Source organism: Scyliorhinus torazame, chromosome 28 (genome assembly GCF_047496885.1).
Source record: "Scyliorhinus torazame isolate Kashiwa2021f chromosome 28, sScyTor2.1, whole genome shotgun sequence".
Classification (NCBI taxonomy): Eukaryota; Metazoa; Chordata; class Chondrichthyes; order Carcharhiniformes; family Scyliorhinidae; genus Scyliorhinus; species Scyliorhinus torazame.
This window is the reverse complement of record NC_092734.1, coordinates 6,264,471-6,290,573: the sequence shown is the minus strand read 5'-3', so window position 1 is coordinate 6,290,573 and position 26,103 is coordinate 6,264,471. Positions and strand designations below refer to the sequence as shown.

General features: G+C 42.7%; 1 protein-coding gene across 2 annotated transcripts; it reads left to right on the top strand.

Moving 5' to 3' along the window:
- abcg2c (ATP-binding cassette, sub-family G (WHITE), member 2c) lies at window positions 1-25,203 on the top strand. 2 transcript variants are annotated; one of them, XM_072491398.1, is made up of 15 exons: window positions 1-160; window positions 3,188-3,247; window positions 3,328-3,445; window positions 4,194-4,349; window positions 5,437-5,594; window positions 7,216-7,367; window positions 9,158-9,250; window positions 13,085-13,269; window positions 16,563-16,714; window positions 17,885-17,974; window positions 19,742-19,866; window positions 20,952-21,106; window positions 21,200-21,289; window positions 22,191-22,243; window positions 23,278-25,203. In XM_072491398.1, exons 1-15 carry the CDS (start codon window positions 9-11, stop codon window positions 23,423-23,425), a joined length of 1,887 nt encoding a protein of 628 aa, XP_072347499.1. In that variant the 5' UTR covers window positions 1-8; the 3' UTR covers window positions 23,426-25,203. The 2 variants fall into 2 exon arrangements, with proteins under 2 accessions (XP_072347499.1, XP_072347500.1); XM_072491399.1 differs by lacking the exon at window positions 1-160 and adding an exon at window positions 2,770-2,875.
- The last annotated feature ends 900 nt before the right edge of the window (window positions 25,204-26,103 follow it).

The following is a 26,103-nucleotide window of genomic DNA, read 5'->3' as shown; positions in this document are numbered from 1 at the left end:
ATCTAAAAATGGAAATGCCAACGCAGAACAGAAATGAAAAAAGCTCCGATTTTCCCAATTCTGGTCCAATTCTGACTTTTCACAACCTCAGATATGTGGTGAATTCAAGAGGAGCTCTCTGCAGAAAAGGGAAAAAGATGGAAATCCTGTGCGGTGTCAGGTAAGACTGTCTAGACTGGATCCCTTGCATTCGGAACATGGACAACTGGGTGGGGGGTGAGCGGGGCTCCTCCAGTGTGTCGGTAATTGGCAAGTCTATTGCCAGCAGATTGCCCCTTCACCGCTGTCACTTCACCCGGGGCCGCTGAATGTTCGTTTCATGGGACTTGACCACTTCTCTTTCGTTTGAATTTTGAAATTGTCTTATACCCTGCAAGGTGATACATGAACAAATAATCTGAACCGCATTCACAGATTTCATTTGCTTCTATCACCTGACCAGTCTAATCTCGAATAATTTGTTTAAATTCATTTTTCCGGGGTGTGTGCTTCGCTGGCTGGGCCGGTTATTGTTGCCCAGCCCTACTTGCCCTCGAGAAGGTGGTGGGCAGCTGCCTGCTGGGCACTCAGTAACGCTCGGTCACCCACTCTGTGGGTGAATTCCACACAACATTCTATGTGAAGGAGTTTCTCCAGCTCCCGGATTTCAATTTCTTCGTTAACTCTCCTCTCTGTTAATAGAACATAGAACAAACAATACGGCGCAGGACAGGCCCTTCTGCTCCTCATTGCCGACCCTTTGCCTTCTGGAAATTGCTTCTTTCTGCTCTGCCCCATCATTTCAGAGCTTTAAACAGATGTGTTTGATCACCTTGTAACCTGGCAGCTCCCAGTGATTCTGCCTCCCACACCCATGGAAGTTTCCAGCTCTCATGTGGTGTGTATCCCAATCCAGCAAACACTCCTCCAACTGAAGTCTTTATAAGGTTTCATACAAAGTCATCATTTATTTAATAAAAGCAAAATACTGTGGATGCTAAAATCGGAAATTAAAAGAGGAAATGCTGGGAAACGCAGCTGGCCTGGGAGCGTCTGTGGAGAGAGAAACATTTCAGGGTGAAGATTAGCCCTGTGGACTCGAAGCGTTAACTCTGGGCTCGATTCCCCGGCCTCGTTGCGCGCTCGCTTGAGCCAAACAAGGCCAGTGAATAGCGGGAGAGGCCAGAAATGAGAACTACGGCAGGCGGCGAACAGTTTGCGATGCAACCGGCCCTCTCCTGTACGCGGGAAATTGGGATCTCGCCGTAGCGAGGCGAAAAAATAATTCTCACTACTTAAGCCCCATTTCCATACAATTAATGGGAGCCACCCCATATCCAACGGCCTCTCGTCATTCATCGGCCTCCCCAGCAAGTGGTCACGCTGGCACCGATTAGTACTCCTTTTGAAAAACGTGAACCTGGCGGAAGGGTTTCTGAGGGGATTATAACTGCCATTATAATGTGGCAGCTTCCTCTGGTCCTCGAAGGAGTTAACTCTACCCCCCCCCCCCCCTCCCCCCCCCTGGGTCTGGGTCACTGTCCGTGTGGAAATTTCACATTCTTCCCGTGTCTGCGTGGGTTTCACCCCCACAACCCAAAGATGTGCAGGGTAGCTGAATTGGCCACGCTAAACTGCCCCTTAATTGGAAAAAAAATTAATAATTGGGTACTCTAAATTTATTTCAAAAAAGAAAATGATGAAAGTATTTGATAGGGCTGGGTGGCACAGTGACCCAGTGCCTGGCTGAGCGCTGAGGACCCGGGTTAGATCCCAGCCCCGGGTCACTGTCCGTGTGGAGTTTGCACATTCTCCCCGTGTCTGTATGGGTTTCGCCCCCACAGCACAAAGACGTGCAGGATAGATGGATTGACCACGCTAAATTGCCCCTTAATTGGAGAAAAAAGAATTGGGTACGCTAAATTTATTTTAAAAATATTTGATAGGGCAAAACTGGTGCGGAGAGTCCAGAACAAGGGGGGCAGAAGATTAAAATTCAAGCCAGGCTGTTTCAGGCTGAAGCACGTCCTGACACAAAGGGAAATGGAAATCTGGAACCCTTTTCCTCAAAAGGCCAATGAGACTGGGGGTCAATTGAAAAATTCAAAACTGAAGGTGATAGATTTTTATTGGGCAAGGGGATTAATGGGTAAATGAGGTTAAGATATAGATCAACCTGGGCAGCACGGTAGCACAGAGGTAGCACTGTTGCTTCAAAGCTCCGGGGACGCGGGTTCGATTCCCCGCTGGGTCACTGTCTGTGCGGAGACTGCACATTCTCCCCGTGTCTGCGTGGGTTTCCTCCGGGTGCTCCGGTTTCCTCACACAGTTCAAAGATGTGCAGGTTAGGTGGATTGGCCGTGATAAATCGCCCTTAGGGCCGGTGCTGACTCAATGGGCTGAAAGGCCTCCTTCTGCACTGTAAATTCTATGCTTCCAATTGACTAGCAGAAGAATTCGAAGGGCTGAATGGCCACTTCCTGTTTTCATGTTCCCTCAATGAATTCTGAGGTCTGTCAAGGACAATTGCCCCTTCTGAAAACGTTGCTGTTTCCCCCCCTTATTATCTAAATGGATGGTAATTTAATCCTTGATCCAGGACTCTAAGCTTTGCCTGCCATAGACGATAAATGTACTGGTCTGTAACCTTTCAATAATTCATGACTTTGAACAAGCACATCTATTTTTCATTTTTTTTGTCATTCACCTGGTCTCACAATCTCTTCCTTCCTCATCAGAGTTGGACACTGGTTGTTTCAATGTTGCTGACCTCCAGGCTATTGTCTACACATCAACTCCACTTTGAACTTCATAAGTGTCCTGCTCTTGCTCTTTGGAAACACATTGCATTTTCTAATCAATTACAGCAACAGAGCCACCTCACGTAGATTCAAAGGTCAAATTCCTTCATTACCTACATGTTTACACCCTTTGTTGATCTCTGCATATTGACTGGATATTTAATTAATCTCTGGAACAGTGCTATAATTGGGTTGTTGGGAATGTGCAGCACTATATGGGTGCCAGAGTGCGCACTAAGGTCATGCTGAATCCTCTGAACTTGAAAACGGGTCTCCAGCTTGTTTTTCAGACGTTCTTTGCCTTTTGCATTTGAGTTGTAACGATTTAGTGTTTGGATATTTGAATTTCTGTTAAAGTGGGCAATGTGTATTGACAGACATGGCCATAACCATTCACTTTATTTCAGTGGCATGATGAGGCCCGGAATGAACGCTATCCTTGGTCCAACAGGAAGTGGCAAGACCTCGTGAGTCATACAAACTATCACAAAACTACCAGAATGTTTCCTCTTGGCGCTGGTTAAAACACTGTCTCTTCTTCTCATAGGCTTTTAGACGTGTTAGCAAACCGGAAAGATCAAAAAGGGCTCAAATCAGGTCAGGTTCTACTGAATGGCCAACTCGTGGACTCGAACTTTAACCTCCAGTCTGCTTATGTTGTGCAGGTGAGAGCTGCAATGTCAGTGAGATTTTCTATGGCATGTGAAGTATGGTTTGAGGTCATGTCAGTATCACACCCTGTACATCAATGAATCACCTGCCAGAGTTGAATAGTTCCAGAAGACCCAATAGGAATCTGGTGCAGTGTCATTCAATATGTTTTCCCTAAAATTCCTTAATATTCTTAAAATCTCCAACAATTTAATACCTGATGGAACGCGACTCCACACTTGCTAATTATCAGTACCAGAGAGGTACAAGAGTAACTAACACTGATCTCATCATTAAAATCTTGAAATTATATCATGTCGAGTTTAGTTTGTACCTCCTGCACTAATACACTGAAGTCAGGAATTCATTGTATTTCAACAATGGGACTGGTGTTGAGATGTTGATTTCCTCAAGCTAACCGTAGTGCAGAGAAACTCTGACAGAAACCTGGGGATTTATCCAATTCCACTTTTGCCTTCTGATTTCAAGGCCATTGGGTCTTGTTCTGTCTCCTCTGATAGCCCAATATTATTAATGGTATCTGGCCTGTGCATCCTAAGAATCCTTCTGCGGCATCTCATGTAGGTTATTAAAAAACAATTGGATATTTTAATGGGGATTATAGTAAAGTTCTACCTGGACTGAAGACCTGGCTTTGCTCACCCATGGCTGTCTTGTAAATTGAAAGGCTATTTAATTTTTAAAAAAGGTATGTGGTACATGTTTGAAGAGCTTACGCAGAGGAGCTTTCTTCAATAACAGGACGATATTCTGATGGGAATGTTAACAGTCAAAGAAAACCTGGAGTTTTCTGCAAATCTTCGACTTCCCAAAAAATTGTACACGTTTGAGGAGAAGCAACAAAAAGTGAACAAAGTCATCGATGAACTTGGATTAAAAGATTGCGCCAATACCAAGGTAATCTTACCCAGAATTCAAAACATAGACACCAATCACTCTGCCCGACAGGCACATATCAGTATTCATGATATAATTTTATATAATATAAAATAGGGCAGCACGGTAGCATTGTGGATAGCATAATTGCTTCACAGCTCCAGGATCCCAGGTTCGATTCCGACTTGGGTCACTGTCTGTGCAGAGTCTGCATGTTCTCCCCGTGTCTGCGTGGGTTTCCTCCGGATGCTCCGGTTTCCTCCCACAGTCCAAAGATGTGCAGGTTAGGTGGATTGGCCATGATAAATTGCCCTTAGTGTCCAAAATTGCCCTTAGTGTTGGGTGGGGTTGCTGGGTTATGGGGACAGGGTGGAGATGTTGACCTTGGGTAGGGTGCTCTTTCCAAGAGCCGGTGCAGACTCGACAGGCCGAAAGGCCTCCTTCTGCACTGTAAATTCTATGATCTATGATAATCATACCCTTAGATTTACAGAGTTCTTCACACTCTCTGTATATTACATGCCCCTCATTCATTCTACCGTTTAGTATAATGTATATAATATACCCTTTTACAGAGATGCTACAGTCCTAGTACTATTTACTATTCAATGTTTTGTTTTATTACAATGATGAACACAATTACATGCCATATTGTTCATACCTCGATAACATGTTTCAAAGGACATTGTTTGATGGTGAAAGTGGGCAGGTCCCAAGGACTGAATTGCAATGGAAAGTTCGAAGATAAGAAAGAAGGAAAGCGAATTGCGAGGGAGAGGTGGTTGAAAACAAAAGGGAATGGCCATTATGTTAGCTGGAATGTGGGCAGTACACCTTTCACAGAGTTGGGTTTTACACCAAAGCTTTCCTTTTCACAGAGCCTGGGCTGACAGCCAGAGGATTGGATGGAATCAATACTTTAGGTGATTGTGAAAAATGAAATGATTGGCTTCACCTTGGCCAGCATTAAGCTGGGCGGACATTTTTGTTCAGTCAGGTGGGGTTGTGATACCAGCTGTCAGGTACAGCAGGAGCTGAATGTGTGGAAGCTGGACCCCTGCATTTGTCTTAGATATTCTGAGTTAACAATCTATTGATATCTTGCCAGATTGGCACAGAGTTCATCCGTGGGATTTCTGGAGGGGAGCGAAAGCGTTGCAGTATTGGAATGGAGCTAATCACCTCCCCCTCCCTCCTGTTCCTGGATGAACCAACTACAGGGCTTGATGCAAACACAGCTAGCTCCATCATGCAGCTACTCCACACGTAAGTCTTCATCTAATTGTCACAATTGTTATGGGCCAGGGTTTAGAGAACCCCAAAGTGTATCATGGAGTTTACCTGACCCACAACTTTTAATAGATTGTGGTATGGGGAGCACACGGCCCACTCTACAGGTGTGGTATAGGAAAAAATGGACCAGTGTTTTTTTAAAACAAAACAATGTTCATTCTATGAACTCAAGTTCACCTTTCTAAAACAAACAGTGAACATCTTAGCAACCAGTAAATCAAATCCACCCCCCAAAGAATACAACACTAAGTAATCTGTATGCTGTCCTATCAACACCCAAAAGATTTAACAAACCTCCAAACAGAAGCACATCAGGGTTTACATTCAAGACTGAAAACATTTATAATTCTTCTGCATTCACCAAATGATCCATAGATAGTCTTTGGATGGCAGAGATCAACAGGAGTGCAGCTCACTTTTAACTTCAGATTCAGCTCACTGAAAAACACAGACACACCCAAGCTCTCTCAAACTGAAACTAAAAAAAGCAGAAGTAGAGCTCAGCTCCACCCACACTCTGACATCACTCCAGTAACATGAGCAGCTCCATTTCTTAAAGGTACATTTCTTAAACACCCATTTCTTAAAGGGTACTCTCACATGACACAAACCCTGTTATTAGACAAAAAGTGAAGGAATTCATTATGGAAAATTTGTGCACATGAGAAATGTCAATTCAGATTGGCTTGTACTACGAGGAATGAACCCCTCGTCTTACAACATGAGTAGATTTAAAGTTTAATCACTTTTTTGTCATTTTAAATCTCTTCAACAAACCCGGTTCATTTTTTTTTGTTTGCGATTCACCTTTTCAGTTAGTAACAGAAGAACCTCCTTTAGGGACTGGTTTAGCACAGTGGGTAAACAGCTGGCTTGTAATGCAGAACAAGGTCAGCAGCGCGGGTTCAATTCCCGTGCCGGCCTCCCCGAACAGGCGCCGGAATGAGGCGACTAGGGGCTTTTCACAGTAACTTCATTGAAGCCTACTTGTGACAATAAGCGGTTATTAATTATTATTAAAGTGGAATGGGTCTGGATTCTTGCTAAAGTCTTGTTGAATTCACCAACTGAGGTGCAAAGTGGTGATCTCGATTAGATTATCATTGTCCCTAAACATTTGCTCAAATCACTTCACAGTGATGTCACAAGAATAAACCTTATCATCACAGTAAATGCTGTTGGTTGGATTTTGAAGGATCTGAAACAAAACAAATGCGAGTTAACAATATTTATCTGATAGCTACCATGTATTCCTGCTGCCCTTGTATTATATTATTCAGCATGCTTTTACTGATGTCATTACTGTGGCCCACTGCGATAACATCATTGTTTCTTAACAAGAGAGAAAATACTGTATGTATAATATTTTCTAATGCAGATAGTAGAACATCATTGCTTCATTGTCCTTAATTCACTTTGGATACAGTTTGGCTCCATTAATGGTTAGAATGTCAAAATGTTTCCTTTAGCTTGGTAAATGTATCTGGTTCATCCCCGCTCTCCTGATTCTCTCAGTCTAGAATGTCCTCATCTTCCAAAATTAGCTGAAATGCTAATTGGCCGCGATAATTAGAGGCTGATTTTGTGATTTTAGGTTGGCCACACATGGGCGGACCATAATCTTCTCAATCCACCAGCCTCGATACTCCATCTATAAATTGCTGGATTACATAACATTGATGAGCAAAGGAAACATTGTCTATCAAGGTCCTGGTGCAGAAACCATCAACTACTTTAAAGATCTTGGTAATGGAATTACACTTAATGTTGGGCTTTAACACACATGGATTAAGGCTCTTCTGGAGAAGAATTTCCCTGTTCCTTTTTGAAGCAGGTTATTGATGAAGCTCTCACAGGGCCAGTCAGCACTTGGGGCTCCACGACTGACTAGTCCAATAATATATTTGTTCATATTTCCTGAGATTATCCCCTCTTACACTCTCAAAGCATGAATGGTGGCACTCAGGGCCATGTCCAGTTTCCCATTTCAGAGCTGTTTATCTGTTAGCACAAGTGTATTTCTACAAAGCGAGGTTTATGTAGATGAAGCATCAGAACTTTGGCCAGACTGTGTCCAATCTACTCAAAAACCTTCCTGGCTGTTTCTAATTCATGCATGGGTTTTGAAATATGGTGTAAATTCAATTATAATGATTGACTTATCCAATTGCCAAAATGACCAACGTAACCCACTGATTCGCTCCGCGTGTTGCGTGGGTCTCACCCCCACAACCCAAGGATGTGCAGGGTAGGTGGATTGGCCACGCTAAATTGACACTTCATTGGAAAAAAAAATTGAATTGGGTACTCTCAATTTATTTTATTTTTTTTAAACTCCACTGATTCTAATAAGTAATTAACTCAATGCTAACTAATTATTTATAGATCTGACATGCTCAGTTGGGCCTGAGCAGTTTCGCTCACTGCTAATTGGAGTCAATGAATGAAAGCAAGCCTGCGGTACTAAATAAATTTCACTAAATAAGAAAGAGACAGCAGTTGATTAATCAGCTATTAATAGTGGCCGACAGCCTAAACATCCCTCCCAGGAGTCCAGTGCCAAACTCCACATTTATAACCAACAGATAAACCAACTCCAGGTATAAACTGCTTTGCATAATGTGGATTTGAGCCTCACGACTGGAAGATCACTCACAGTCACTCTGCCTTGCCTTCGATCACAGATTTCCCCTTCTGTTTACCTGATCCCTTCCACGGCACTTGCTAAAAACCTGTGGCACCTCTACCTTATTTGAGTTTGCAATGAGTGGTTATCGAATTGTAACCAGAACTCCGTTTCTCTCTCCACAGATGCTGTGGAATGTTTCCAGCATTTTCTGTTTCTTTTTCAGATTTCCAGCATCTGAAATACTTTGTTTTTGTGGGAGGGACATCTGACTTGTTTACGCTATAAGGACCCTTCCTGTTGATTCCTTATTTCCTATTTCTTTTATTTTGTTGTTATCATTTTTGATCCGTGGATCTTTAATGGAGACGTACCTTTAAGTCGAGCAGAGGAAGTGAGTAACTAAAAAGTTTCAAAATAGTACACTTAGATTTTGAGCAGCCGAACCCCAACTTTATGCCACCCACTGTTGCCCTTAGGCTGAAGATAGAATCTCACTGGAAGGCGTCCAGTGAAATAAAGACTCTTATAATTTTACTTTTACTATCTTCTTTTACCCCTCTCTTTCCCCTCTGTGTTTGTCTGTCTTATGAGTGTTTAGTGAGTGGGGCGAGTTAAAGACGGGACTTTAGATGTTAGATAATAGTTAACCAGTTGAAATGGCTACCTATTTCATTATATTTATTGTTATAAGTAAAAGTTAATTGTGTTTAAATTGACAAACCTGGTGACTGTAGTTATTGGGTGGCCAAAGATCAAAGACTTCGGATATTTTTTTAAATTAAAAGTTAATTTCAACGGTGTTGTGATTCTGGGTCAGGTGGGGCTCTAATTGATCGTGCCCTTGCCCAGGGAGTTGTAACAATACACTGCTACTGGCAATAATGTTGGCAAATTATTCCTTTTATAGGGTACGAATGTGAGCCTTACAACAACCCCTCCGATTTCTTCTTGGATGTCATTAATGAAGCAATTCCACCTTCTAATGAAACTTCCAATCCAGGTATTATTGATGATCAGGATTTATTGATGATTATCTTTCAGTTACATTTTACTAATATGGCTTCTAACTCAACCAGACTGTATGGAACGAAGAAGGAGAGAAGAGAACTACCCTCATCTCCAATCATCCTTTCTTCTCTAGCGTCTTTGAATGTTGTTGTTTGGCACACCTGGACCCATCCTTCCCACAATTCGATGTTTGATTCTCTCCAATCACATTCCTACCTCTACCACAGCACCAAACCTGGTTGGGTCACTCTTGGAACCCTTGCTTTTCCTGATATACATCAATGACCCAAACCTTGAAGCACAGGGCAAGATTTCAAAATTAGCGAGATACAACATTCAGAAGCATTGTTAACTGTGAGGATGACAGTGTAGAACTCCAAAAGGATACAGGCAAGTTGTTGGAATGGATCGACATGTGACAGATGAACTTCAATGTAGAGAAATGTGCAGTAATTCATTTTGATAGGAAGAACATGGAGGTACAATATAAAATAAAACTCTGAAGGGTGCAGGAGCAGAGGGACCTGGGTGTAAATGTGTATAAGTCATTGAAGATGGCAGGGCAGCTGAAGAGACTGGTTCACACAGCAGATAGTATCCACAGCTTCATTATAGGGGCATAGGGGACAAGAGCAAGGAGGTTCCGTTGAGCCTGTATACAACATGATTTCAGTCTCAGTTAGAGTATTGCATCCAGTTCTGGGTGTCACACTTTAGGAAAAATGTGAAGGCCTTGGGAGAGAGCAGAAAAGATTAATGAGAATGATTCCAGAGATGAGGAGCTTCACTTACAAAGATAATGCAGGCCGTCATCCTAGATTCCAATATATCCTTGAGCTTCTCCTTCTCAACTAATTGTCACTTTCTGGCAACAGCATCCACAAACAACTTCTAGATGACGCTGGTGACAGCCAGTTCTGTCTCTCCATCCCTTTGCTAACTGTCATAGTATACACACAGGTATATGATGGTGCCCAGACAGGCAGTGATTGACACACAGGATGACCAGTGAACACACAGAACACAGCAGCCAATCACCAGACAGGACACGACCACTATAAAGCCAGAGGGCACTAGTTTTCCCGCTCTCTTGGGATCCAGCCTCTGAGGCAGTCAGAGCCTGTGAGCAGTAACTAGAACATACACCATGTGGTAGTAAGATAGCCTGGTCAGGTTAGCCTCAGGTCTATAGGGGCTGTTTAGCACAGGGCTAAATCGCTGGCTTTGAAAGCAGACCGAGGCAGGCCAGCAGCACGGTTCGATTCCCCGAACAGGCGCCGGAATGTGGCGAATAGGGGCTTTTCACAGTAGCTTCATTTGAAGTCTACTTGTGACAATAAGCGATTTTCATTTTTCATTTCAGGTCTCCAGTCAGGTCAGCATAGTGTCAACCCACAGTTAAAGTATGTATGATAGTTAGGAGTTCAATAAAATCGAGTTGCATTTCTTCAAGTGTAGGAAGCCTGTCTCTCTCACTGCTGCAGTAAACGCAGTCCCCGCAGACCCGGCATACCCAACACACCACTAACCACACCACTGCCTTTGTGTTTTCAGATTGCTCATCCAATGTCTCATATTGTGATGAGCTGCAATTTTCTCTAGCCAATCATTAGAAAACTGAAAGCATTATCTTTGTCTGCCACTACAAACTCCATAACCTCGCTACTGATTCCATCTCTCCCCGTCTCCAGCCACCTGAGGGTGAAGCAGACTTTGTATCTATTCAACCCACAAGCTGAGCTTCTAATCCCATATCCTTTCCAGCATAAAGGCGACTTTCCCCAAGAAACATCACCAGCATCCCTCCGCTCCTGATTCATCCCATCTGCCACTGAAATCCTCAGTTCTTCCTTTGTCACCTCCAGTCTCAACTATTCCAATACTCTTCTGACTGGCCTCCAGAAATATAAGTCAATCCAAAACTCTGTAAAAATCACAAAAAGCTCGCCTGCAAGTTCAGCAAGTAACTGGGAAGGCAAATGGAATGTGGGCCTTTATTTCAAAGAGAATGGAGTATAAAATAGGAAAGTTTTGCTAAAACTATGCAAGTTAGACCGCACATGGAATACTGTGAACAGTTTTGCCCCGTATCGAAGGACAGATATACTGGCATTGGAGGCTGTCCAGAGGGGGTTCACTCGGTTGATTACGGAAATGGAGGGATTTTCTTATGAGGAAAGGTTGAGTAGGTTGGGCCTGTAATCATTGGCGTTTAAAGAGTGAGAGGTGGCTTTATTGAAACATATAGGATTCTCAGGGGGCTTGACAGGGTAGATGCTGAGATGAAGTTTTCTCTTGTGGGAGAGTCTAGGGCCAGAGGGCAGAATCTAGGTTGTTAAGTAGGTTCACGTCTAAGATAGACAGATATTTTATCAGCAAGTGAATCAAGGGTTATGGGAATAAGGTGGGAAAGTAGAGTTCTCCTTTTTAAAAATAAATTTAGAGTACCCAATTCCTTTTTTCCAATTAAGGGACAATTTAGCGTGGCCAATCCACCTACCCTGCACATATTTGGGTTGTGGGGGAGCGACCCATGCGGACACCGGGAGAATGTGCAAACTCCACACGGACAGTAACCCGGAGCTGGGATTGAACCCTGGCCCACGGTGTCGTGAGGCAGCAGTGCTAACCACTTGGGAAAGTAGTCATGTAACAATTATTAAAGACTATTTATTAGAGTAAAGACAAATACACACAGACCGGAGTACTCTACTCTCATGGAATTAAAATGTATGACTTACTAAACATGCACAGTTTGTATGGAATGTACCCCTTGTTACAAAATATATCTACGATACCTGAACTCTGTCAGACTTCCCCTGTTCCCCAAACAGCATTCAAACTGACAAACCAGCTACAGTTACACAATACAGGGCTGATGCTCAAACCTAGAAATGTCTTTTTCCTGGTCCAGTGAAGATATTTTAAAACTGGTGTTACAAAGGTTTTCTGCACTGCCTTGGCTCTAAGACTTAGAAGCTTGTTTGCTGTAAACCTGGCCTGTCCACTTACTGAAACTGCTAGGTGGTAACTGCCTCCCTCCCTTCTCAGGGACTGGTCAATTATACCTTTGTTGTCCTTTGATTATGCCTTCTGTGTATTTGGGTGCCTGCCCCATCTACTCCCGTGTCTATATGTTACCATGGACCTACCCAATCGTCTATAATCTGTTTCTCCTCCATAAACTATTAACAGTTGATTATTATCAAAACTGCTGTTCTAACCTTGTTACCAGGAGGCATGCATACCATTTGAGGCCCTACTGCTGTCTCCAGGTGAGTTCATGACAATACAGACAGTATGACTGCTAGAGTGGTGGTTAAGGTGTCATAAAAGTGAGGTAATCATTGATTTGCTGGTGGAGTGCTCTGCTAATAGATCTTGAGAACCATTTACTTATTTACAGAAAGCCAGCCAATGGAATGTTGTTTAGGTTTGAAGGACCCCTGGGGTATAGATAATTTATGAGAAGTATTGTGTTTGGTCCTGGCTAATAAGTCAAACGACATTTTGTAAGAAGAGACAGATGATCTAATTAATGGGAGGAGCTAGGTCTGTTTGAAGAATCACTTCCTCGCACTATTGGTTACTGTGCCTCAGATATGTTCTGCCTTACTTTAAAATCCTTCTTAAAACTCACCTCTTTAATTAAGCATTGGGTCAACTCTCTGAATATTTCTTAATCTGTCTCTGTGTGGTGTGGGATGTTTTCCGACATGAAAGGCGGTGGGAAGATCCAAGTTGTTGTTAACATTGTTAGTAATGCAACAGTCCCTCAGCCAGTGTATTATCTAAATATGCCAACTTGTTTTTTTCTTTATTAAAGAGGTTGTGATAATTTCTCAAACGGCCCTGGATCCTGGAGGAGAAAAGAATCTCCTGGCCCATCATTTCCAACAGTCAAAGTACTATGACTACATTGAAAAGGAACTGAAGTCCTTGTCTGTGCCTAATGTCTCAAAGTCGTCAAGTAAAATTAAATCTTCATATGCCACTCCTTTCTGGTATCAGGTAGATAAACGTCTTGTGTTGTTTTCTTGTTTGAAGGAATAATTAAATGCAATAGGTAATAACAAACATTGAATCCAAAGGATGTTATGGAGGCGTTGCTGATGGTACTTCCCTTGTGAACTTATGTGACTCTGCTCCGCAGTCCAGGTCTCACTGCAGTACAGGAGCATGGTGATGACAATACTCCCTACATCAGGACTCTTATTGACTTGCAGAAGCTTTGTTGTCAAACACGTGTTGCAGTTTTTAGAAAGCCAAACTAGAGCAGCTGGTCTGATGTTGTCAATGGGGCCTTTTGTGGTGTGGGAAGTACTCAACAGGGGTGCAAGGTAGCACAGTGGTTAGCACTGCTGCCTCACAGCGACAGGGACCCGGGTTTGATTCCCGGCTCGGGTCACTGTCTGTGCAGAGTCTGCACGTTCTGCCCGTGTCTGCGTGGGTTTCCTCCGGGCGCTCCGGTTTCCTCCCACAAGTCCCGAAAGACGTGCTTGTTAGGTGAATTGGACATTCTGAATTCTCCCTCTGTGTAACCAAACAGGCGCTGGAGTGTGGCGACTAGGGGAGTTTCACAGAAACTTCATTGCAATGTTAATGTAAGCCTACTTGTGATACTAATAAAGATTATTATTATTATTACATATTCCAGAGCTTCTCCTTCAACGTATATACGAGTGGTACAGTGGTTAACACTACTGCCTCCCAGTGCCAGGAACCTGGGTTCAATTTCGGCCTCGGGCGGCTGTGTGGAGTTTGCACGTTCTCCCCGTGTCAACATGGGTTTCCTCTGGGTGCTCCGGTTTCCTCCCACAATCCAAAGTTGTGCGGGTTAGGTAGGTTGGCCATGGTAAATTACCCCTCAGTGGCCAAAAGGTTAGGTGGGGTTACTGGGTTACAGGCATAGGGTGGAGGTGTGAGCCTAGGTAAGGTGCTCTTTCCAAGGATTGGTGCAGACTCGATGGGCTGAATGGACTCCTACTGCACTGTAGGGATTCTATGATATGTGAGAGGTGGAATAATTGGCTGACCAGGTGCAGGTTGACAGATTAGTTTTATTTTGGCAACATTCAAAGACAGGTCATGTTTCTTGTTTGTAGAATTTAAGTTTTTGTGAGTAGCTTGTAAATCTGGTGCACAGAAAGAGAAACAACACCAAACTCACCTGTAAAACCAGATTGTGTGTGTCCAAGATGGTCAGTTTAGTTTTGGCACAGAGGTGATTGAGGTTAAAGTGATCCATCTAGGCAGTATTCAATACGCACACCAGAGGGCAGATGACCTTTGAGGTGACTAGCAGATGTCAGGGACGTTGTCAGTAGTACAGAGAGTATCACTCAGCCGTGCCTGACACCAGTCTGGATTTTGAAAGCATCTGTTTCAGATCTCCCATTCAAGCCCGTTGCAGTCATATCATCACAAACAGTTGCAAGGTTGTTCTTTCTCAGACATCCAGATCTTTGGAGCACAAAGATCTTTCGAGCCCCACGATTAACTGTATCAAATGCTTTGGTCAGGTTGATTAAAGCAATGAAGAGTTCCTAGTGTTGTTTGTGTGAAATTTCTTGCATTTGTCTTAAATGGAAGGACTGTTGAACAAACACGAGCCTCCTTCTTGAAACCAACTCTCCCAGCACTCAGGCAAAACTTCTGCAAAATCAACATTGATGGATTGGACACCGCCAGCGTGGCCCCAAAGCACCTTTCCTGACAGATCCTGTTTCCTCAGCTCCTCAATGGCTAGCATTCCTCAGAGCTGATGAAACAGGAGAAAACTAATGCTTGAAAGACACTTTGAAGCTTTCCTCAAAACGCGGCAGCATTGATCTCGGTAACTGGGAGGCATTTTCAACCAATCTTTCAGAATGGCAACGACTTGTTCATCAAGCAGCGTCACACTGACTCCCAGCGTTTTACTGGTGAGGCAGATTGGCGGCAGAAAGGGAAAGAAAATGAAGCAAATCCTGCTTCTCTGGATCCCAATACCATGTGGGACATCCTGCCCCATTTTCCCAAAGATCTGTGTATTGAGAATTGACCTACTCAGTCATGAAGATCCATGGTAGAAACTCACAGCCCTATTATGAAGCATTTAATTATATCTGTGTGGCTTGAACTGAATATTTTACGTTATCATGTTTCTGTGATTTTGGATTCGGCCTGTAGTTGATTAATTCCCAAGGGTGCATTTTTAGCTTGACAATAAGTTGGCAGTCTGAAATTAGTCTCAACAAATCTACATTTCAACAATATTTAACTGCCTGCAAAGTTCAGGGACATCCTGGTGACTGTAGAAGTGTCAGTTATTTAATGAGAGAATTGTTATCTACAATCATGCTACTGTGAGAAGATTAGGGCAGAAATAGGGGCCATAAGTATGATAATCCAAATGGAATTCTGGAGGAACTTCATTGTCAACAGATTGGATAGAACGTGGTTGAGGTGAGTAGAATTTAGTGAGGAGCTGGATAAACACAAAAGGAATAGAAGGATAAATTGATGGGATTAGATAAATTACAGTGGACAGAGTGTGTGCAACACCAACATGGACGATTCCTGCTGAGCGACCTGTAAATACTGCACACAGCCAACACCTGGGCCCAGCTTGATCCCTTGGAGCCTCCTGTTCACATATCGCCTCAGGTGTAGCTGCAATTTGCAGCCTGATAGTAATTCTCCCCTTCAATATCACAGACTTAAAGTGGACGACAGAGGAGTTTTCACTCGTTCTCGATCTCTTTGAAGAAGAGGATGAGCTGGGCTCTTTGTGCAGCGATTAAGAAATGTCTAATATGTTTGAAAGCTGAGTCCAGTCAGCTAGAGTTGAGAAGTGAGCCATCATTCAAGAGCTTAACAAGTTGTGTTTTTATTATTCTTCATAGACAAGGAGCATAGAAATTGATTGTTGCCAGTGTTAAATTGAGTATTGCTCATTCATATATTTCATGTAAAATAAGCAAATGATCTTTAGAGAATGTATTTCAGTCTAGTTGCGCAAAATAATTCACCTGATATAGCTCAATGATGGTTCACCTGATATAGCTCAAACATATTAGGCTCAATGATGGTTCTCTGTTACAATCTGTGGGTTATGCTACCATTGAACAAGATAATTGCAAAACAAAAAGTGCCTTCCAGGTCGGAGGGACCAAGTGGGTCACTAATTGGAGTAACCAATGTACTGAACCTCGGATAATAGTAAATGCAAACTAACAAATTGTAATAAGGTAGGGTCATTGTTTGTGTGTTTCTTTGTTGAGTTTAGCTGAAGCATTCATTATTTATTCTTGAACTTTCAGCTTTATATTGTGTGTGGCCGGACAATCAAGAATTTGTGCAGAAACCCACAGACTTCAGTGGCTCAAGTGTTCCTTATGTTACTTTTTGGAATACTGAATGGACTTATATATTATCAAATGCCACACACAATGCCAGAAGCTTTTCAGAACAGGTAGGAATAATTCAATTCACACATGATTACATGTATTTCATTCAACAGTGAGAATATTTTCACAGTAACTTCATTGCAGTGTTAATGTAAACGTACATGTGACAATAATAAAGATTGTTATTATGGAATTTCTGATTGGGGAATGTTTTTGATAATTTATTTCCTTGTTTGTCTCTATTCAGTCTCTGTACTTTATATAAATAAAACCCAATAGGTAAAATGTCTCAGAGCATCAGCTGGTGGCTTCCTCTGCACCCACTCAGCGTTAGATGAGAGTATTTAGGGAACTGACTGCTCACTTCTGAGTTTCCTCTTTAAGTGGAGATCATGAACTCAGCTGGTAGCAGACGGTTAGAGTAAAGTCAGTGGGCCAAAGGATCTCCTTCTGACTTTAATAACGTGAGGATGGTGAATTGCAAGCGCAAAACAATGCCATTAAGGATACAGGAATGGCTTGTTGAAAAGGTATCATTAATTGTACTTGTAAGCAAGTTGTCAGACCCGAAAGTGGCTCAGCCACTGAAACATTACCTCCATCTGCCTCCACTTGCAATCTGTCCCGATCACTACATGGCTGAAGGACGCCGTTCGGCCCATCGTGTCTACACCGGCCCTCTGAAAAAGCACTCTTTCACTGCGACTCCGTAAGCCACACATCCCTGGAAACGAAGGGGCAATTTACCATGACCAATCCATCTAACCTATAATTTTTGGGGGAATGTGGGAGTAAACCAGAGCTGCCAGCGGAAACCTGCACAGACACGGAGAGAAAGTGCAAACTCCACACAGTCACCCAAGGCCAGAATTGAACCTGGCTCCCTGGAGCTGCGAGGCAGCTGTGCTAACCACTGTGCCGCCGTGTAAGGGGTATTGGGGGATCAGAGATGACATTGTACCAAGATCAAATTTAATTGTATTAGGGGTTTTAAGGGGATGAAGATGAAACTTTGGCTAAGGACAGATCATTCAGGCTCAGGGAGAGAAAGGTCGGAGGGGATAGAGGATATATGCCAAAGGGATAGGGACAGAGGAAAGTGAGAGGAAAAAAGGTTGCGGATGAGCATTTGGTATCCATTCTCCCTGTAAACGTTTGGAGGATTGAGATGATGTATTGTGCTTCTAGTGCCTTTCTGTCCACTCAAGTTTCAAATGTATATTTTTAAATTTCAGATTCGGCGCATTCTTCTTCATCATAATCAATCAGGTTTTTGGTAATCTTTCAGCTGTGGAAATCTTTATACAAGAAAAATCACTCTTTTTGTATGCAGCTAAGTATTTTGTTCCTATTTTTGTTTGAGGAAAGTGAATTAAAAAGGGGGGAATTGCATTCCCTGACAGTCATAGCGTGGCTCACTGGTTACTGAAAAAACAAACCACTGCTCAAACCAAATCGAGTCCAGAAACAGACCGGCAGATGAACTGATTCAGAGTAATAGTGCTGCAAGTAACATGTTACTCCCAGTGTGGGGTGCTTGTCATCACTGGGTTGCACTGTTTGCAATTAACCCAATTTCACTTTTCATCAAAGTTAAATTCCTGCCAGGCAGATTGAGTTAAAATTGTTCACAATTTGGGGTGTCCAGAGGAAAGTTGTGAAATAACTCGAGGTTTATTTAATTATTATAAAACATTGCAGAAATAAAGTACGGTGAGTCAGAGGGACTGAGGGCACTCGTAGGTCCCAGTTTCAAAATCTATAGGAGCGATCAGCCAGCCGTGTTGTGCTCTCACTTGATCAGTGCGGGCGGTAGATGCCAGGAGAGGCCTCTCGGGGGCTTCCCAGCAGCCTTCACGCCTCACTCGATCTACCCCAATCCACGAGGCGTTGGAATTAGAATCCCGCCTAGATTGATTAGAATGACCAGGTGGCACGCATCTAAATAGGTTTTAAATCGACTTTGACCAACTTACCCAGGAACTACCAGCCTCGCCAGGGAGGCTGCAGCCGGGCGCTGTTACTGGTCCGCACAAACGTGGGCCAGGCAGAACGGCACCCCGGGGGCCTCCCAGGACAAAGATCCCTTGATGGTCAGGGATAGTGAAGGGTGGCTCCCTTGCCCTCCCCCTGGAATGCAGGTTCCTTGGGACTGCTTATCTGGCACCCTGGTACTGCCACCCTGGCACTGTCAAGGTGGCACTGCCAAGCTGACAGGAGTGCTGACAGGGTGTCAGTGCAAGGATGCCCAGGTGCCACAGTGGCACTGCCAAGGGTCAGGGTCTAAGGGGGGCTATGCCCATGAAAGGAGAATGGAGGGGGGGGGGTTTGAAGGGTTGGGGGAGTGCATGGCAGATAATATGGACGATCCCCCCAGGGACCCTAGTGGGTTGTCCTCACTTGGGGTGGGGGGTGGGGGTGGGGGGGGGGGGGAGGGGGGGGGGCGGTGGAGGGGGGGGGATAATGTGCCCATGGTTGGGATGGACCCACAAGCTCACTTAGAGATTGGGGCACCTTTCAAAATGACGGCCTGATCTCGGAATTCAGCTGCCCAGTGCTGAAAAATATTCTAATTGAGTGCTAAACACCCCAGGGCCCAAAATAGTGACTAAATGTCATTTGATAGCGGTGGGGAACACACCATCTGAACTGATGGGAAACTCCCTGAAAAACCCACCAGCAATGAACTGGAAACTTTTTGCATTGAAGTCTGCCCAATGTTTTTAACAATTGATTACTGGGATGTGGATACCACTGGCTAGGCCAGCACTGTTTGCCCATCCATAATTATCCTCGAGAAGGTGGTGGTGAGCTGCCCTCTTGAACCGTTGTAGTTCCTGAGGTGTATGTGCACCCACAGTGCTGTTAGAGAGGGAGTTCCAGAATTGTGACCCAACGACAGTGAAGGAATGGGGATATATTTCCGAGTCAGGATGGTGATTGGCTGAGAGGGGAACCTGCAGGTGGTGGTGTTCCCCTCACAGCCACTGATGCGGTGTTAATTATTTTAACATTAAATTCCTGCTTCTTATTCCTTGCAATCTGAGACATTGGTGACGTACAAGTTTTAAAAAAACAAATTCTTTAATCAGACATGAAAAGGCGAGCGGCTATTATCGAACGTCAGCTTACTTCCTGTCCAAGATCCTGGCAGACGTGATCCCCAATCGCATCATACCCGTTCTTAGTTTCGCAGCTATTTCTTACTTTATGATGGGTAAGTGTCTTCGTAATTTTTACCTATCATCAACACACACAATGAGGAATAAATACACAAGAGTGCCCCATTATAACCAGCACCCAGGCAAACGTGCCCACATAATAAGTACAAAGCCACTTCGATTGATTCCTTACTTTTATTAATGATACACCAGTTAAAAGAGAGTAGTGGAAGAATATCTTGAAGTCTACTATAGTCAGTAGTAGATGCCTGGGGACAAATGCAGTGGAGTTTTCTCATCTTCCTTCTTTTATGGGTGTCAGTGGCACTGCCAAGCCCGGCAGCTGTTGCCCATTCCGGACTACCCTTGAACCAAGGGTTGTTAACAGTCAACCACATTGTTGTGGCTCTGGAGTCACATCTAGGCCACACCAGGTCAGGATGGCAGATTTCCTTCTCTGAAGGGAAAAAAGTGAATCAGATGAGTTTTGACAATAATTGATGATTGGTCTCCATGGGTGAGATTAGCTTTATATTGCAGATTTATTATTAATTGAATTTACATTCAAGCAGCTGCCTTGGTGAGATTTGAACTCCATGTCTGCAGAGCGTTAGCCTGGGCCTCTTCATTACTAATCCAACAACATTACCACTGCACAACCTCGCCACCTCTTCCTCCTCCCAACTGAGGGAGTGAGATTGGAAGTGGCCATTACTGGGATGCCACTGATAGACAAAGTTCAAGAAAAGGTTAAGAAAAAAAAGTTTGCATTTGTACAGCAACCTATCTCACGTTAGGATATCCTCCTGAAGCATTTTCCAATTAATTCATTCCTTCCGAAGGTGCTGTTGACATGACATAGACATAGAACATAGACATAGACATAGAACATACAGTGCAGAAGGAGGCCATTCGGCCCATCGAGTCTGCACTGACCCACTTAAGCCCTCACTTCCACCCTATCCCTGTAACCCAATAACCCCTCCTAACCTTTTTTGGTCACTAACGGCAATTTATCATGGCCAATGCACCTAACCTTATGTATGTAGGCCAATATGGTAATCATGTTACATGCAGGAGAACAGACAGCAAATGAATGCAATGCATATTCAACCTTTTGAGTCCAATATTTTCAATGCAGGGTTGAAGCAAGACGTGGTACCTTTTTTCTTATTCTGCTTGACTCTCAGCCTCACCAGTTTGTCAGCAGTGAGTTTGGCCTTTCTCGTGAGTGCAAGTGTCAATACCGTTGCAGTAGCCAATGCCCTGATCTCCATCCCATACGTCTTCATGATGGTAAGAGCCATTTTTGGTCCATTTCGCAACACCTTCTACTGGCTCCTGTTACCCATGGGGAAGCTCTGATGAATACTTCACTTGTATTTGTAGGTTTTTGGAGGGTTTTTGGTGAACGTGAACAAAATGTTGCAGTGGCTCGCCTGGCTGAAGTGGATCAGTATATTCCGTTATGCATTTAACGTAAGATAAACGTAGATAAAAATAACTTTAGAACTGGTACGTAGATTTTAGAAAAACATTACACTGGATGGTGGCATAGTTAACTGGATTTACAGAACCGTGATGTGGAAAAATGGTACATTGGTTCCCTAATTCTACTCAGCAGATGACTAATTTCAGCCTGGGGTAGGGTGCCAAACAGAGGCGAAATATGACTGTAAAGGTATTCTGAATGAATTGGCAAATTCTCTGTGGGCAATTCACCTTGCGACCAAACTCAGAAAAGAGGTAGCGGACAGGGATGTTTGTTTAAAGATTGAAGACAGAAGACATTCAGGAGGTTGGTATGGGTGATGAGCTTTGAGCCACAGCAGGAGAGCTGGGGAACTCTCGCAAAGGCAAGAGGGCAAAGTGTGGGTGAAGATTAAGATGCATGTTGTTTTGGGCCGTGCGGTGGGCGTGAGGCATCACAATGAGTTAGGAATTGGAGATCAGAGCAGAGAGAGAAAAAGCATGGAGCGACTGAAAACAGCAACAAATACATAGTTGTTATTACATTTCCTGTTGGTTAAAAACCTATGGTGAAGCATCGTCTTTTGATTCTGTCATTTTGGGTTAAGGGTAACATAACTTCAGTTGACATTGAAATGCAACGTCAAGTTTCTCCTTCTGATTTTTAATTGGTGAAAATAAAAGGAGACAATTAGTGTCTGCCCAGTCACTATGTTGATTACAGAAGATAAGATAGACATATGAGTAATAAGCCAAAGATTCGCATTAAGCCCAACCCAGCTCTGTGCTCCTTGTACTTTAGAAAATGCCATAAAGTTTTAATTTTAAACCTTAAATAAATTATCTACAGCTATCTAAACAACACAGGTTGGATAAACATTAATGTTTTGTTTTTCCCATCTTTCCACAGGCACTGATAATCAATGAACTAAAAGGACAAATATTTTACCTGAATTCTACAAAGTGAGTGTATTTCTTAAAAACGGACTCAATATTTTTACATTTTAAAAACAATTAAAACCCTGTGTTGTCCATTACATTGACCAGTAGCTACATGTGGCTAATTGAGAACCCAAATGTGGCCAATTGCATTTCTGGCAAGTAAAAAAAACCTAGCCTTGCAGCCTATTGTTCAGAATGTGAATTCAATAATCGTATTCACATGGCCCAGGCATGCGAACCTTAACCTCTGTATGTTGATTGGCAAAATGCAGAGATGAAAAGCATAAAAGTGCTTTCCCGCCTTCCTTTTTGAACAGCGGGAGATGTTGAAGTGAATGCACACAAGATGACATTCATTGACCTTATCACATGCTCATGTGTTTTTTCTTTACTACAAAGTGGCTAAAACCATATTGCCACAGCGACACATGTGGTTAATCAGGATTTTTTAAAAATCAGACAACACTGGTCTATATTGTTTCAAACTCTTTGTTACAAATATTCAGTTTCCTTGTACTCAAACTTTAATGGCATGGCTTACCAATACTCATTACATCAGGATTGAAGACTAATTGATGGGAAGCCTGCTGGCTTCTCCCATTGCAACATCTCCAAGTCCGTCTGCTTTCCTCCCAGCCAACACCAACTCCACAAGCCATCTGTCATTATTATCCCCTTCAGCCACACATACATAACAATCTTTACCAAAATCTATGCTGACATTCTCACGTAATGCAGTACTTTCCATGGTCTGTTTTTCAGATGAGATGTATAAGTCACTTGGCTGAGGGGCCTTGAGAATTATAGTCCCCAGAGATGGAGTGAAGGGATTTGATCTTATTAAATTAATGAAATAGTTAATGAGGATTTAATCCAGTTCAAGAGATAATCTTAAAATTCTAATTAAAATATATGTTCGGGAAGGACACCAGAGTGTCAAATATTGGTGACGTTTACTGTTTTGTTCATTTTTAAAACATTTGTTTCTTATAAGGTTGTAACCTAATTGGTGTATTCTACTCCCTCTGCCATGACCTGTATTCTGTATTCCACAGGGTTCCTGGAGAAACGTACATGATTGAACAAAATATTGATTTCAGCACTTGGGGTTTCTGGCAAAATGAAGTTGCACTTCTGTGTATGACGGCAATATTCTTGTTTCTGACATTCATACAACTTATACGAATTAACAAGTGGAAGTAAATGTTGGCATTTACTTGATTGTATACTATACCTGGTGTACTTTGGACTCTTATCAACCTGATAAAATACATTATCAGCAACTCTGCAATTGAGAAATAATTTACTGATCAATGGAAATTCAGTTTCCGCCTTTCATTGGCCAACTTGCACCTTTGAAATGGGCTTCAACGCAAATGCTAACAACTGGATTTTGCCCAATATAAGTGGCTGTCCTTTGTAGATGAGAATGATTTCAGTGGATGGGGCAATGGCATACACATTGCATGAATTTGATATAATGACCACACTGAGACAATACAAAATTGGCAGTATAACCAAAGCAATCTTGTATGAAACCAATCCTATGTTGTAGCAATGTGGGCTGTCTCACACTGCCATGGCTTTTCACTCTACTAGGTTTACCCCAACTGGTTGCAAGGCAAGCAACCTCCAATGTTAAAAAGCCAATTTATCTCATTAACCCTTCTTGAATATTAACAATTTTACCAGATATGTCGCATCCCAAATCTTTACATGCAGTGTTGCTTCCTTGACAAGAACCATCGTATAACCCAGTACTAATCAACACACACTGCTTCTAAATATATTCTTGCTGTATCACACAGTGGCATTATACAAAAACATGTTTGGGAATACATAGGAATTGGTCCCATACACAATATATATTTTAATATCAGTTACTGGAATATTGGATGGCACCAGCAAAGACATCTTTATTGTGTAGCCCCGAGGAAGTGAGTTCGAACCTTTATTCAGTGATGGCTTTCACAAGGCAGCGGTCTACTGGGTCATTTCAGAGGAGGTTAAGAGTCAACTAAAGTGTGTGATATTGGAGTCACAGGTCGTGTAAACTTGGCCAATCGGGCGTTGCTGTTAGGGCTTTCTAACATTCAGGTAACTGTGGCTCAAGGTTCCAGGTTCAAGTCTCACGCCAAGAATGAAGCACAGAAATTAAGACTAACGTTCCTGCGTTGCATCGGCGGTCATGCTGTTTTTTGGGTGAGATGTTAAACTGAGGCCCCACCTGCTTCCTAGGGGGGGCGTAAAAAGAACCCATGGCATTGTTTCAGAGAAGACCAGGAAAGATCTCCCCAGTGCCCCATCTAATATTTATCCCTCAGATTATCTGGTCATGATTAGGCTGTTTGTGGACGTTTGTTGTGTGCATATTGGTTGTTGCATGATCATACCTCAAAAGGCACTTAATTGACTGTAGAACGCTTTGAGATATCCGATAATCATGAAAAATGCTACATAAATGCAGTCTTTCTTTTTTTCACTGCCATCTTCTGTCGCCAATCCGCAAATGGCTAGATTTATTAAATTAAACTTGGCAATTGTGCACAGAGAGATTGATTTGCCTGATTCTCGGGTATTTCATCTTTCATTGTTCAGGGAGCAAGCTAATAGTTTGTGCCAGAGTGAAGCAGATAAATGAGAGCAAAACAGAAACATGCATTAGTTCACTTCACTTTTAAACTGATGACAGCATGTAACAAACTCAAGCATATCTGAGAATATTTCACAAATATTAAGCCCATTACAGGTACCAAGGTGAAGCTTACATTTGTGCAGTATAATGCCACTGATAGAAGAATTTGCAGCATTTGATTTGGCTGATGCCTGTTGTTGACACAATGAAAGCAATCTCATCATTACAAATGCAAGACACTGCGAATTCTGGAAATCCAAAATGAAACCAGAGAACACTGGGAATACTGAGCAAGCCAGGCAGCATCCGTGGCGAGGGAAACAATTAAAGTTTCAAGTTGCGACTAGCTCTATTGTTTTAATTTCAATCTCAGAGAAACTTTATAATACAATACACCTCTACTACTCCTTCAGCTTAACAATTACAAATAGGTTTTAGGATTGACATGGATTACAAAGTACATCTCAAGCGGCAACAGTCTCATTAACACAAAGTCCCTTTTAAGCACACAAGATGATGTTTGTCAAATACACTCCGTACACAGAACCCAAGTTAGTGTCTGTAAATTTCTTTCCAGAATCCCCCAGATGACTGTCACAAGTGTTTCCAAATTACATTCACAAAAACAGCCGTTAAAATCTTCTCAGACTTGTGCTTTTCCATACCAGTTTGCATTCCAAAATCAAGTCCATGTTTTCCAAATGACCTTTGAAACAAAGCTTCTGCTCCACTTTTTACAAACGATTCCAGTCCAGCATTTTACACCAATCCCATTAGGATTACTTTGCCTTGACCGCTGTGCAAACTGTTCACAATCGCTTCGAATCTCGATTCCCAGACTGTAGTAAAATGGCATCAGACATTTCTTTAAAAATCTTTTACGGGTGCTGTTGCACTTATCGTTACTACAATTGTCTCTTTTACTGGGTTTCAACTTACAAACCTGGTGACTGTAATTATCGGGCAGCCAAGGGCCGAAATTATCAGGAATTTTTATGAGAATCATTCATTAATTCACTTGTGTTGTGACTCTGGGGCATGTGGGGCTGGAATTGACCGTGCACTTGCCCAGGGTAGAGTAACAGCAGAAACATTAAATTAAACCCACTTAAAAGTATACCTTATTTCTAATATTTGCCAACACAGATATAAATCCCTTAAGACTATCTTTGTTTTCCTCACACTTCTCACTATTATAGTTTAAATTGGAAAACTTGGGTAAAGGACAGATAAATGACAGCAAAGC